Here is a 13,563-nt window from a genome sequence, read left to right as displayed (position 1 = left end):
TGATAGCAGAACTGAATTGGGCATGCACAGGATGAGTCACATCATTTGAAACTTAGCCCTGATTGGAGAAATTAGAAGTGTTACAACTGACCCACGTTACAACTATCCCCGGTCTCCCCTACATATGTATAATAAAAATCACTATTTTGACATCTACTGAGGACCATGCAGTCGTTTGTCTCCTCCTCAAAAACTCGAACCTTGACACCCTCCTGCAGAGAGTTCCTGAGGGGAGGAAAGCTCCTGCAAGGTGTGACAATCTCCCCCACCGGTTGAAGAGCCCCACAGGCGGCTCGACACACCGGCGGCACCCTGCGCCAGGGATGTTACTGTTTTGACAGTGTTGCACTCTCTGACTTTTGATGGGAGCACTGTATCACTATACACTGTGATCATGTCAGCAACAACAACTTCACCTGTAGAGTTCAAGACTTTGCAGATGATAAATGCTGTATTCTTTTTAATAAAAGTAACATAATCAGTACAGTAAATTGTACTACTTTCTTTTTGTGTCAGCTTTGCATATGTGCATATGTAGTTTCTGTCCATTCTGCTATACTTATTTTTATGTACTGAAAGTGACCTGATGAATTACGTCATCTAGAGAAAAGGAAATGCAGTCTGTAGCTTAGAGCTGCTTTTATGTTCACCAAATGTTTAAGCAGACGATCAAAAATGGATTCTAGTCAAGAAGAGCACAGTGGGAATTTAATGGTGCTCCTTTTGCACTGCACTACCCATAGTGTTAATGCAAGGATATGAAAAATTTGAGAGAACTGGAGTGACTATGGACATGACACATATCTTTGTGTGTGTGCGCGTGTGTGTGTGTGTGTGTGTGTGCATAGATGTGTAGAGAAGCTGCAAAGAGTGCGTTTGTCAGGCAAACAAATGGCAATTTTTCCTCATTGTTGACTGATGTTTAATATTGTAATGAGGAAACAAATGTAATCACACTAGTCCACGTAGTAGTTTCGATGATGCATGTATTTCATAGTGAATTACCAATGATGGGAACCACTGCAACCAGAAAGTAGTGCTATGATCACTGTAAATGATAATTACATAAATAAATGCAGAACATAATGTGACTGTTTTGACCTTTCTTGGCACAAGAAGCAAGCTGATGTGGACAACAAATGTCAGCAGTGGAACGGTGCTGCTGTGGTTTGTGTAGCTGTTTATAGTTCTATGAGCTCATTATAAAGGGGAAGGAAGCACAAAGACACTTTACAAGAAAACAGCTTCACCGTTAGAACACGTTGACTTTAGCACTGCAGCAGGGTTGGGTATGACAATGAGGCACTCTTTGTTCTGCATGCTTGATTTATTATGTGAGTACATTCATAACTGTGTCTTATGAGTATCACAAATTATTGAACATGTTTCTGTATTATTGTAGGGTCTTTATCTTACAATGTAAAGTACCTCGATGTGGCTGTTGTTGTGATTTGAAGCTAAATAAATAAAACTGAACTGAACTGAATTATGAGAATTACAGTAAATTTCCAGACAATACAGTTTGTCTTGAATGTAGCACATTTAAAGTTTATTTCAATATAATTATATTGAGTGATTCCTTAACTTCATCAAAAACAGGTTTAACAAAATCTGATCAGGTTTCAATCTTCATTTCAGTGCTCAGTACGGTCTTCTATGGAAATGCTACAGGTGAGATTTTTTCTTTCTTTCTTGTTTTCCTCAAATGTAATTCAGTCTTTATTTATTTATTTTCGTATTTATTGCCATTACCTCTTGAATGAAATTAATCTCTTGAATTTGCCAAATATCCTAATAATGAGATACTACACATATAAAGTACTTTGAATATTAAGAAGAAGAATCGAGACTTTTTAAAATCAAGAAGAAGAGGAAGCGACTGAAGGCAAAGGGAAGAATTAAATGGTGAAAGTTGAAGGAGGAAGAATGCTGCACAGGGAGGAGTTGAGATAGATCTGGGTGGTAGGCAAGAATTACCAGACGACTGGGAAAGTACAATTGTAGAGGTGAGGGAAACCATGAGGAACATATTCGATGTATTCTCTTGACAGAAGAAAAAGGACAAGGAGACTTAGCAGTGGAATCATGAAGTATAGGAAAGTCAAGTCAGCTTTATTTGTATAGCACATTTAAAAGACATCAAGTATCGGCCAAAGTGCTGAACAGGGATGATGTAATCAAATAAAAGAAATAATTAAAATAAATGAGTAAAAAACATTACAAAACATCCAAATATATCCACACACCCAAGCAGACTCTTATATACATTTGTTTATACAAGTATATATGTACCAGTACATATGCACATACGTATACATGCATATATGCACACACACACACACACACACACACACACACACACACACACGAGTACGCACGTGGACATAAATACATATATACATATACATGTGCATAAATGATCCAATGAGATAAAACACCAGAATAGCTAAAATGTAACAAAAGCGGCATCAGATCCGAAAGTCTTTGAAAATAGGTCTTCAAATTTGATTTGAAGATTTCCAAAGAGGAAGACAATTTTATAAAAGAGGAAGACTGTTCCAGAGTCTCGGAGCAGCGATGGAGGAAGCCCTGTCACCTCTGGATTTTATCTGGGTGCGTAGAACCAGTAAAAACATCTGACTGGAGGAATGCAGAGTTCGAGTGGGTAGGTAAAGGCTAAGGAGATCTGAAATGTAAGCTGGAGCCAAGCCATGGAGGGCTTTAAAAACAAATAATAAAACATTGAAATCAATTTGGTATTTAACTGGCAGCCAATGTAAAGATGTGAGTATCGGAGTAATACTGTCTCTCTTTCTCGCATCCGTCAGGAGCCTTGCGGCTGTATTTTGAACAAGTTGCAGGCGGGACAGGCTTCATTGACAGACGCGTAAATAGAGAGAGTTACAGAAATCAAGATATGATGAAATGAAGGCATGGATAACAGTTTCCAGATCTTTAGATGACAAGATAGTTTTGAGGATAGAAATGCTCCTGAGCTGGAAGAAACTGCCAACAACAACTCAATTTATTTGTTTGTACAGCTTGAGGGTAGAATCCTCAATATTTTTAACATGGGGATGTAGATTAGCTGATCGTGGGCCCAAGTCATTTCTTGTGAGACTAACAGAGTCTTGTTGGCCAAAAATTGTAATGTCACTTTTGTCATGGTTTAGTTTGAGAAAGTTCAAAGACATCCAGCAATTTATGTCACTAAGACAATCTGAAACTTTCTGCAATGTGCTATCAACACCTGGTTTTAGGGAGAGGTAGGACTGTGTATCATCTGCATAACAAAGAAAATCAAAAATGAGAGACGAGGACAGGTGGAGGAAGTGAAGAAAGGTATGAAGAGGTGGAAAAGATCCTTAAAATGCACAGAAGGATTTAGCTGTTATTCTGCACCTCCATTGCTGGAGTGGATATATAGAGCTGGGGAAAACAAGATGGTTGTTGCCTGTTGTTGCAGTAATTCCAGAACCAGACTCTTGTATGTGAAAATAATAGCAGTCCTATTGTGCTTGGTTAGCCTGTACCTGACAGGTTCCAATAAATGAAGGGGAGTGCAACTCTGGCAATCGCTTAATTACAAACTCAGGTGTGGTAGAAGTTTGGTTCCATGTCACAAAACCTTTGGTTGACTTAAAAGTGATCCTGGCAAACGACCATGTGACTCAGGAAGCAAAGCAGTGCAACCATGGAAATATGGCAACCTTAGTTCAGGATACAGTTGGATATAGAAGTAATACTTTAAAGAAATCCTCAATCACACTGGCATTAACCACAAGGTGGTTCAGATGTCCTGGGAGCCTCCTCAGTGAGGTGTTCCAGGCATGTCCTACCGAAGGTAGCCCCAGAGCAATCCCAGGACATATTGAGAATAGATAGGATATCCATACCAGGGAGATTTGTGACATTCAGGTCTCTCTTGAAAAAAGGAATCTCTAATCTCAATGTTGCTTTTACCTGCATAAATAAAAAAACAATGAATAACTGGGGACTCTGCCAGATGCTCCCAGCACAAATTACCTATATGGCTGACTGATATCACATAAAACTCTACTGCCTTAATAAGTTATTAAGGAAAACTTAATAGCTTCAGTCCATAATAGCTAACAAACCAGATAATGATTTTTTAAAAATTTCTATAACAAATGTATTGCAAGTCATATCTTTGTGTTTTACTTGTTTTATATTTTACTTTAAACAGCCAGTAAACCTCGGGCCTTAATAACAGCACATGAGGGAGTCATACCAGCAGGGGGCAGCGTGACACTGAGCTGCTCTGTGGAGGGCTCTGCTGGCTGGAAGTTTGACTGGTTCAGACGTGATTCGCAGTTTTCTGTGGCTCAGAAAATAGGAGCTGGAACATCAGAGCACACGATCAGTATTTCAGAAGGAGGCATCTATTACTGCAGAGGAGGTAGAGGAGATCCAGTTTTCTCCACAGAGGACAGCGTTCCAGTTAAAATTAAGAAACGGGGTGAGTGTTACATTTTGAAATAACAAATATTAATCACTGACATCAAAGTAACACTTCATAAACCTTTTACCTATTAATTTCTTTTCTCTTTTTATATTTGTGTTTTTCTTCACATTGTGTTTGTTTTTTGGGAACAGTCCTGTATGTTGTAAAGTTGCAACACCGTTGGCCTCAGATGTTCATTGGTGAGACAATCATCCTTCAATGTGAGATCCAAGGAGGGGAAGACAAGGAGATGACATATGAATGGAAATCGCCAAACCCAAACATCCCTGAAACATCCAGTGAATACAGGATCAGCAGATTATCAGTGTCCCACAGTGGAGACTACAAATGTCGGGGTAGCAGTGACTATCTCTTAGCAAAATGGAGTGACCCCTTCACACTGATTGTCTTGTGTGAGTTGAACTGTCTAGCATACATAAAAAATAGATTTAATGTACACATGTGAAAGACAGGAAAGGGAGACCTAATATTATTTCTCAAAAGGGAATGTACAGTGGTAAGAAATCAGTAAAATCTTTTGATAATTTTAGTCAGTCTATGTGTGCCTCTACGTCACGTAGCTAAAATACTGAGGGGATGTTTAGATTGCACCGAGTCTGAATACCGAGTCTGAGGCAGTGGTGGTGACGGTGATGGTAAAGGGACCTAATGACTTTCACCCCACCCCACTTTCCAAAATTATGACTTTCCAGAAAAAAGTATTCTTAACAACAGCACTAAAAAAACAAAAAACAAAAAAAACAGCTTTATAATGATTCCATGTGTCTATCATGTGCTTAATCTGATTTTTTTTTTTATATGAGCACAGGTCATTTTTTACTTTGCAAAGATACATGACCCTATAAAGTGGTGAGATGTAATATATATAATAAACTCCAAAAACAGTTTGAAAAATCAGGTTCAGTAAAAGGACTAGATGTTACAGTCCCAGATAATGCATTGCTTTAAATGGAGAAAATCTTGAGGAATGGCTGTTATGAGAAGCGGCACTCACTTTCAGTCTTTTACCCGGCCGTTTAGCCTGCCGTTGCACCTGTCCTTTGATCCCAATCTCTCTAAGCAGTTTTGCTGTTGTACTGGCAACAAAGCCCCTGCACCCCACTTCCACTGGGCACACCTTGATCTTCCAGCCTCTGTACTTTGAGCTTCTTAAGCTCAAAAGCTTCCTCAATTGCTTCCTCCCATGGTACCATTTTTGGGGAGTTAGACCAAAGGACGAGTAGTTGTTACGATCTCGGTGGGAAAAATTAGCCTCTGATCCAAGTCCACGTGCATCTGCCAATCCCTGGCAACCTTCAGTGGGCCCAGGTCTGGGGTTGAGGGGCTTGGCTTCAGCTTGTCTCCCTCCCGGATAAATGCTGATGAAAACTGACGCTCCTCTTGGTTTGTGAAAGGTTGAGCTTTGATGGATTTTCTTTTATACTCAACTTTCTCGGCTAAACAACTGAGGACCTGGTTGTGTCTCCATGTGTATCTGCCCTGAGTAAGGCTAGTCCTACAACCAACCAAGATGTGCTTGAGTGTGGCTGGGATTGTACAAAGGGGCCGGATGGGTCCTTTCCAAACCACAGCTGCAGATTTATTGGGGAAGGTAGCACATCGTATGTCGCTCGGATGATGAAACTCCCCAGAAGAGTCTCCTCTTTTTGACACTCTCCCACTTGTTAGGGTGGGAGCAGTGCCTCTCTGTGAGTGACATCTCAAGCCTCACTTTGGCACATTTAAACTCCTCTACCAGGCCAGGGATAGGCAATGACAGTATCCTGTCGCTATAGAGTCCAAAGCTGATGAGGCATTTGGGAAGTCCGAGCCACTTCTTAACGTAGGAGCTCACTACAATTTAAATGACTGACTGAATGTATGAAGTGTGATTGTTTTCATAACAAAATTCTTGTTAAAGAAAATTGACATCAATCTACTGTTTTTTCTCTTTCTGTATCTTAAACAGCAAATAAACCCAGAGCCACACTGACAGCACACAGTTCAATCCTACCAGCAGGGGGCAGTGTGACACTGAGCTGCTCTGTGGAGGGCTCTGCTGGCTGGAAGTTTGACTGGTTCAGACGTGATTCAGTCTCTTCTAAAGCTCAGCTCATGAGAGGAAATGAAGCAAACAGTGTTATTAGTGTCTCACAAGGAGGTCTCTACCACTGCAGAGGGGGGAGAGGAGATCCAGTTTACTACACAGAGGACAGCAGTGAATTCATTGTGGAGGAAACCTGTGAGTTTAACTGTTACAGTATTTCTGACAAGGCACAGTGACTCATTGTATTTGTGATCTGTGCTGTTTGTCTGTCATTCTATACTTTAATACTTTCAAAGCCAATTGAATGTATTTCCATTATATTTTGATTCTATCTTGTTGTTCAGTCTTCCAGTTTGTTTATTAACTAGCTAGTTGTTTCCAAACCAGTACACTCATATGTTTGAAATAGCATAATCTATCAGTATATGTTTTATTTTTGATAAAGATAAGGTGATGATAAATGGCTAATAGTAAACTCAAAAAGTTAAAAAACACAGAACAGATGGCTGTGATGAGAATAATGGTCAGGGTATGTTCGAGGGAGGAATCCTGAGGAAGGAATAAATTTAAAACTCAGAATACTGGGACACCTGACCAGATACCATGACACAAAGTCACAAAGTGCTAAGGTGGAGTGCATAAAAGGAAACCAATAACTGCAGATCTCCAAACCTCCTCCTCTCCTCACCCGTGAAATAGACCCCAAGATACTTAATCTCCTCTACTTGGGGCAGCAACTTATCCCTGACCTGGAGTGGGCATGCCACCCTTTTCCAGCTGAGGACCTCAGGCCTCAGACTTGGAGGTGCTGATTCTTATTTCTGCCACTTTAAACTCAGCTGAACAGCCCAACATGACTCCTTCCTCTGCCTGATGGCTCCCTTCACCTCTGGTGCCCACCAGTTGTTTCGGGGGTTACCACCACTACAGGCACCAACCACCTTGCAGCCGGAGCTCAGTGCAGCAGCCTCAGCAATGGAGGTGCTTAAAATGGTCCATTCAGACTTAATGTCCGCAGTCTCCCTCAGAATGCTGTCAAAGTAAGTAACAGTACACCACTCAGGTTCAGGTCAGGCAGGCCATTGTTCCCAATCAAACCCCTCCAGGTCTCAGTGTAGTTTCCCACATGAGTGTTGAAGTCTCCCAGTAGACGACAGAGTCCCCAGGTGGAGCACTCTTAAGCAAGCCACCCATGGATTTCAACAAGGGCAGGTACTGTTGTTCAGTGCATAACTGCAGATCACAGTCAGGACCCTTTCCCCAACCTGAAGGTGCAGAGAACAAACCATCGGTTTGCCAGGGATCTGTCTGCCATGGTTATGCCATTGACTGCCACCAAGCACACACTGCAGTCGCCCTTTTGCCTGCCTCCTGTGGATGGCAGGTCTACAGGCGGGTGGTCCCATGTCCTTTTTTTGGGCTGCGCCCAGCTGGGCCCCATGTGCTAAGGCCCAGCAAGTAGGTGCTCAACTTGTGCACCCTCCCCAGGTCTGTCTCCAGGGCATCAGCCTGGCGACATCTCCATGGTGTACCTTGCATCTTGCCTTGTGGTAACTCGGATAGAAATTCAGCCCGCCTATGACCTTGATAAGGATAAGTAATTAGCAAATATTTTTATTTAAATTGTACATGTTATCACTTTAAACATTTTGATAGGTTTTCTATCTTATGTCCATGTTATGGATTACATGTATAATAATTAACAATATTGGCATTCTTTTCTATTAAGATGTAATAAAGTAACCATATTTTTTCTACCTTAATGCTTTACTTGTGTTTTCCAAACTGACCAGCACAAACTGAAAAACCTCGGGCCTCACTGGGGGGCAGCGTGACCCTGAACTGCTCTGTGAACGACTCTGCAAGATGGAGATATTACTGGTTCAGACGTACCTCAGAGTCTTCTGCAGCCCAGAGAATAACAAACGGAACATCATCCCACACTTTCAGTGTCGCAGAAGGAGGCATCTATTACTGCAGAGGAGGAAGAGGAGACCCAGTTTTCTTCACAGAGGACAGTGTTTCAGTCACAATTGAGACAAATGGTAAGTGTTGTATTTTGTTCAGATATAAAACAAATGAAATCCATAATTAACATCAAATTAACAGCTGACACAATTTTCTTTGCTATTGATTCATTCATTATTCATTATTTTTGTCCCATGTCTTAAACTACTTGGTCAAAAGAAGGGATATATATATATATATATATATATATATATATATATATATATATATATATATATATATATAAAATTGATTGTGAAACTGCTAAAATTCTCAAAACCTGGGGAGCCAAAATGAGAATCTGTTATATTTTGTTGCACAATAGATCTGAATTACTTTTGTTTCGATTTACAGCAAAATCCTGACAGGAATAGAACACCAGATACAACTTTTCTGTTTATCGCTCTCAAAAGATGAATATAGGTACTACCAACAAAAGAAATAAGTAATAAATAAAAGTAATCTGTTAACAAAACAATATTTAGATGCCAGCAGCTCATACTGCTGATGAAGGGGCTGATTCTTCTTTATTTATCAATTACTATCGCTCAACATTTTAATACACCAACGATAGCCAGGTCCTGCTACCTGTGGGTTTGGAGTCAATTTGGCATCTCACAACTTTTATTTATTTATTTATTTTGGCATGGTGTACGCACACAAAACCATGCTATGACCGTCTGGTGTGGTGAAACACATTAACCAACTCGGGGTTCATACCTCAAAGCCAATGATGGCTGTCTCTGCAGCATTTTCCATATGTGTGGCTCCAGGTCCTTGCATGCTACTGCATTTCCTCAACTTCCTGCTTGTGAAAATTTTTGCCCAGCCATGAAAAATATCAAGCAACAAAAGCTAACTCAGGCATCTAATATAAATTCCTAATTTAATAAATCATTTTATATATTTTCAAAAAAATTGTAAAAATTAAAATTCAGTTTTATTTATACAGCATCAAATCACAACAACAGTTGCCACAAGGTGCTTCATATTGTAAGGTAAAGACGCTACAATAATACAAAGAAAACAGAGGAAAACCCAATAATCATATGACCCTTTATGAGCAAGTGCTTCAGCAAATGTGAGAAGGAAAAACTCCTTTTTAACAGTAAGAAACATCTAGCATCTAGCCCCCTGCGTGGGGGTGCACGGCATCAACGTGTTAGCGCAGTTATCTCGTTGACGCGTTAGCGCCATCCAGCCCCACGCATGGGGCGATCCGCTCTAATGGAATGATATGGTACTATAAGGTCCTTAAGATAAGATGGGGCCTGATTATTTAAGACCTTGTATGTGAGGAGCAAGATTTTGAATTCAATTCAGAATTTAACAGGACGCCAATGAAGGGAAGCCAATAATATAGGAGAAATATGTTCTCTTTCTAGTCCCTGTCAGTAATCTAGTCCCTAGATTGCTGCTCTTGCTGCAGCAATTTGGATTAACTGAAGACTTTTCAGGGAGTTTTAAGGACATCCTGCTTGGATTTATGTTCATATTTCTTTAATTTACCAACTTACTCTTACTCAGTAGTATTTATCACATTTCTTGTCTTTAAAAGATACATGTAGTTTGACTTCTTCATTTTAGTCTGACTTTAGCTGTAATCTATGCTTTTCTGTCACTGACCACTCAGAGTTTGTGCTCTCTACATCCAAAATGTTATTCCATCGTTTATGTTGTTTTATATTTTATAATTTAAGGTTTCAGATGTGAAAGCCACTCGTTTCTTGTGCCTTTCATCATTGGACTTGTTTTTGGAAGTTTACTCACTGTTCCCGTGTTGTTGTGCTGTATATGCTGCCACACAAGGATAAGAGGTGAGACTACCACATATTTATATTAGACTGAAGGGTTTATACATTCTGGTGCTTTAAAGGGATTACAGTATGCATTTCTTTCCCTTTTTTGACAGATCGCTGTAGAAACAGGTTTGTACAGTACTGTTTCTGTTCTTTTTAAGCATGACAATGTTACACATGAGTTTTACATTTACACGACATGTTTTAGGTTCATGCAGTCTCCAAACATCAATCAATCCTCTGCTGCACCCCAAACTCCTAACCAAAGTGACACTCAGATTTACTCCTCTCTTCTCCACGGTCAGCGCTAAAAATGATAACTTTTGTAACTATTAAAAGTCATTTAGCACTAAAGATACAGACATACAAAAACAAACAAAAGAAAACTAATTTTACTTTATTTCTTGTATTTTACTCTCCTGTAGGTGATCTTTCTGTCTATGAATCGATCAGAAACTCTGGAATCACTCGAAGTGGTACAGTATAAACTTTAATAGACTTCTTAGAGGTTAACGGTGTAGAGAGACCAGCACATGAATACATTAATGTAGCATCTACTATTATTCTTGATAAGAGAAGTAAGTACATAAAATAAAATATATAATTATTTTATTTTTATTTTTTTTACTTTTCATCAGCAGTGTCAGAGGAAACAGAGTGTATGGGTTAGTACATGTACTAATACCATCACCTTTATATGGAAATGTGACACTACAGAGAGCTTTGACCACAATAATGTGAATCCCAGTCAATGATGCTATAAAATGATACTTAGAGAAAAAGATATCGTTTTACTGTTAAAGCTACAGAGCTTTGGATACATGTGTCCTAAATCTGACGAAGCCTTTATTCTGAAATTGAAATAGGAACTGATGACAAGTAAAATATGTGTGCATGCTTTGGATGTCAGTGCTCTTATATCGTTCTCCCTTGCAGACTTTCATTCGCGTCACCCACATCCTCCCAATCTCCACCTCACTAACACCTCAGTCAGAGCTCCATCCAAGCCTCAGTCTTCATCTTCACCACCACCAGAGTTTAGACTCCAGGGGAAACTCTCCTAAGTCCTATCACTGTTTGGATTCTGTTCTGCCATGATGGGTCATTGAAGTTGAATTGCCAAAGGCATTAATTCATTTCTCAATCTTAATAAATTATGTTCAATTCCTCCAAGTTATACTTCTTATTGAACTAATAGAGTCTACCTTTGTATTAGTCCATATTATTTTTATTTTTGTTGAATGTAGTTTGTATATTAAATAGGGTGAGAACATATATATATGCATGTATAGAAATGTGTGTTGTGATGTTTACTTCATTAGATGCTGTAAATTTTAAGTATGATGCTGATTTCACATCAGATCACTTTGAGTAGCACAAGGTTTCCTTTTTGCCTTTATCTGATGGTCTGTTTTACTTCTTTGATTACTTGTTACTTACTGGTTACTTTAATAAATCTAACAAAGAAACCTGGTTATATGTACATAAGTGTGTTTCAGATTTACATAAGACATGATCTCCTTTCAAGCTTCTGATTGGTCAACATGGTTTTAGGGCAATGTCAGACAATATTTTCACGGACCTGCAATTAAGGTGTCGCCGATAAATACAACAAAATAAAATGATACGACCAAGACAAAAACTGTGGCATTTTGTAAATATAATAATAAACATGAATTCACTGTGTAATTGTGTAACTTTATCAGCAGCATCCTCCTGAAATGTGCCAACTACATTTAGAGTAACATCCTTCTCTCTGCCCCTTAAGGCTCTCTGGTCACTATGGTAACACGTAAACATTTCTTTCAAAATAAGACACACAACTACAACATGGGAAAAGACCCAGGGAAGCCGAGTTAATGATAAAAACACTGAAAACTATACATTTCACACCTGAGCCTCAACTCTCAAGGCCCGGTACCAAACGACTCACAGACCGGTACCGGTCCGAGGCCCGGGGGTTGAGGACCACTGTTTTAGGGAACTATTGAAATACATCAGATGCATCTTAGTCTCTCATTTCTCTTCTTCTCTCAAGCTTTGTCAAGATGCACAGAGCAGGTAAAAGGGGCAGAGGTCATGCATTCAAATGTTTAATAGAATTTAGTGCGAAAAAAAGTTTCCCAGTAACACTTTTGGTGTGATCTGAAGCCATGGAAATAAAGTGAAGGTGTACCGTCACAGAGAGAGACTGTATAATTGAGACATTAGTTGCATTTTGTTTTGACATGTTCTTGACAGCTCAGCTAATTTTTTTTCAGGCTATACTAGATTTTATTTTTTTTGTTAAGATGAAAAAACACCAGTAGACACCAGACCTTGTAAACTGAATTTAATATGTGATAGAACCTTTCAAAACTTATTGTAAGCAGCAATATACTGCTTGTGTTTCCTGTAGGTATTGGGGGGGAAAGCAATGTGCAGAGACTTCATTTATTTATCATGATAGACTAAGATTATATTATATTATATTATATTATATTATATTATATTATATTATATTATATTATATTATATTATATTATATTATATTATATTATATCCTACAACCTCTTTTACAGTGCTAGTCACATATTCATGGATAATGACCAAATATGAACAGTTCTGTAGGAGTAAACATGCAATTAATTTGATATTATATGAGTGTGTGTTTGTTATTTGTCACAGCTAATAGGCTAATAAGTGAACTGAATCATCAGTGCACTTTATGGGGGAGTTTTGTGGTGGTAGACAAGGAACAGTAGACTGCAGTTGTGGTAGATGTGGCTACCCAGCAGACAGCAACAGTAGGAAGAAGGAGCACGAGAAAACAGAGAAATACCCGGGCATGAAGGAGCAACTGGAGTAGATGTGGAATATAAAGTCGAAAGTAGTCTCAGCAGCAATAGGAGCAACAGGAGCTTTAACTCCGAAACATACAATACAAAATATATGTATGTTTATATGTGTATATATATATATATATATATATATATATATATATATTATTATTATTTACTTTTATGTTAATTATATGCAACAAAATTCTAATCTCCAGGCACAGACATCTGCTGGTCTGTTATTGCAGGGGGGAGGAGGCACAGGCACAACTCGAATCTCATGTCTGTGCAAAATCCTCTTGTCAAACTGAGCTCACTTAGAGTTACTGGTGAAAATAAATAAATAAATAAACACATGTTTTTAGAGTTTATTTTTTCATTTAAAGGGTTTTGCTTTGCTTAAGATCAACCATCTAAAGGGTCATT

General features: G+C 38.9%; 1 protein-coding gene across 1 annotated transcript; it reads left to right on the top strand.

Moving 5' to 3' along the window:
• The first annotated feature begins 1,297 nt into the window (after positions 1–1,297).
• Positions 1,298–11,944, top strand: LOC147335391 (basement membrane-specific heparan sulfate proteoglycan core protein-like). Its single transcript, XM_086278649.1, has 11 exons — positions 1,298–1,334; positions 1,639–1,671; positions 4,208–4,480; positions 4,618–4,878; positions 6,435–6,707; positions 8,306–8,557; positions 10,220–10,336; positions 10,432–10,447; positions 10,527–10,618; positions 10,744–10,794; positions 11,255–11,944. Exons 1-11 carry the CDS (start codon positions 1,298–1,300, stop codon positions 11,380–11,382), a joined length of 1,533 nt encoding a protein of 510 aa, XP_086134775.1. The 3' UTR covers positions 11,383–11,944.
• Positions 11,945–13,563: the final 1,619 nt, after the last annotated feature.

The sequence above is a fragment of the Aulonocara sp. 'chitande type north' Nkhata Bay genome, linkage group LG3 (assembly GCF_057382095.1).
Source record: "Aulonocara sp. 'chitande type north' Nkhata Bay isolate Kocher_YH1m ecotype deep benthic linkage group LG3, A_spYH_male_GT1.1, whole genome shotgun sequence".
Lineage (NCBI taxonomy): Eukaryota > Metazoa > Chordata > Actinopteri > Cichliformes > Cichlidae > Aulonocara > Aulonocara sp. 'chitande type north' Nkhata Bay.
The sequence above is the reverse complement of the archived record's forward strand: the minus strand, read 5'-3'. Positions and strand labels throughout refer to the sequence as shown.

Coding starts and splice junctions, on each gene's coding strand:
- LOC147335391 (XM_086278649.1), top strand. CDS start 1,298: ATGAGGCACTCTTTGTTCTGCATGCTTGATTTATTAT. Junction 4,879..6,434: donor CTTCACACTGATTGTCTTGT/GTGAGTTGAACT, acceptor TATCTTAAACAG/CAAATAAACCCAGAGCCACA. Junction 10,795..11,254: donor CTCTGGAATCACTCGAAGTG/GTACAGTATAAA, acceptor TCTCCCTTGCAG/ACTTTCATTCGCGTCACCCA.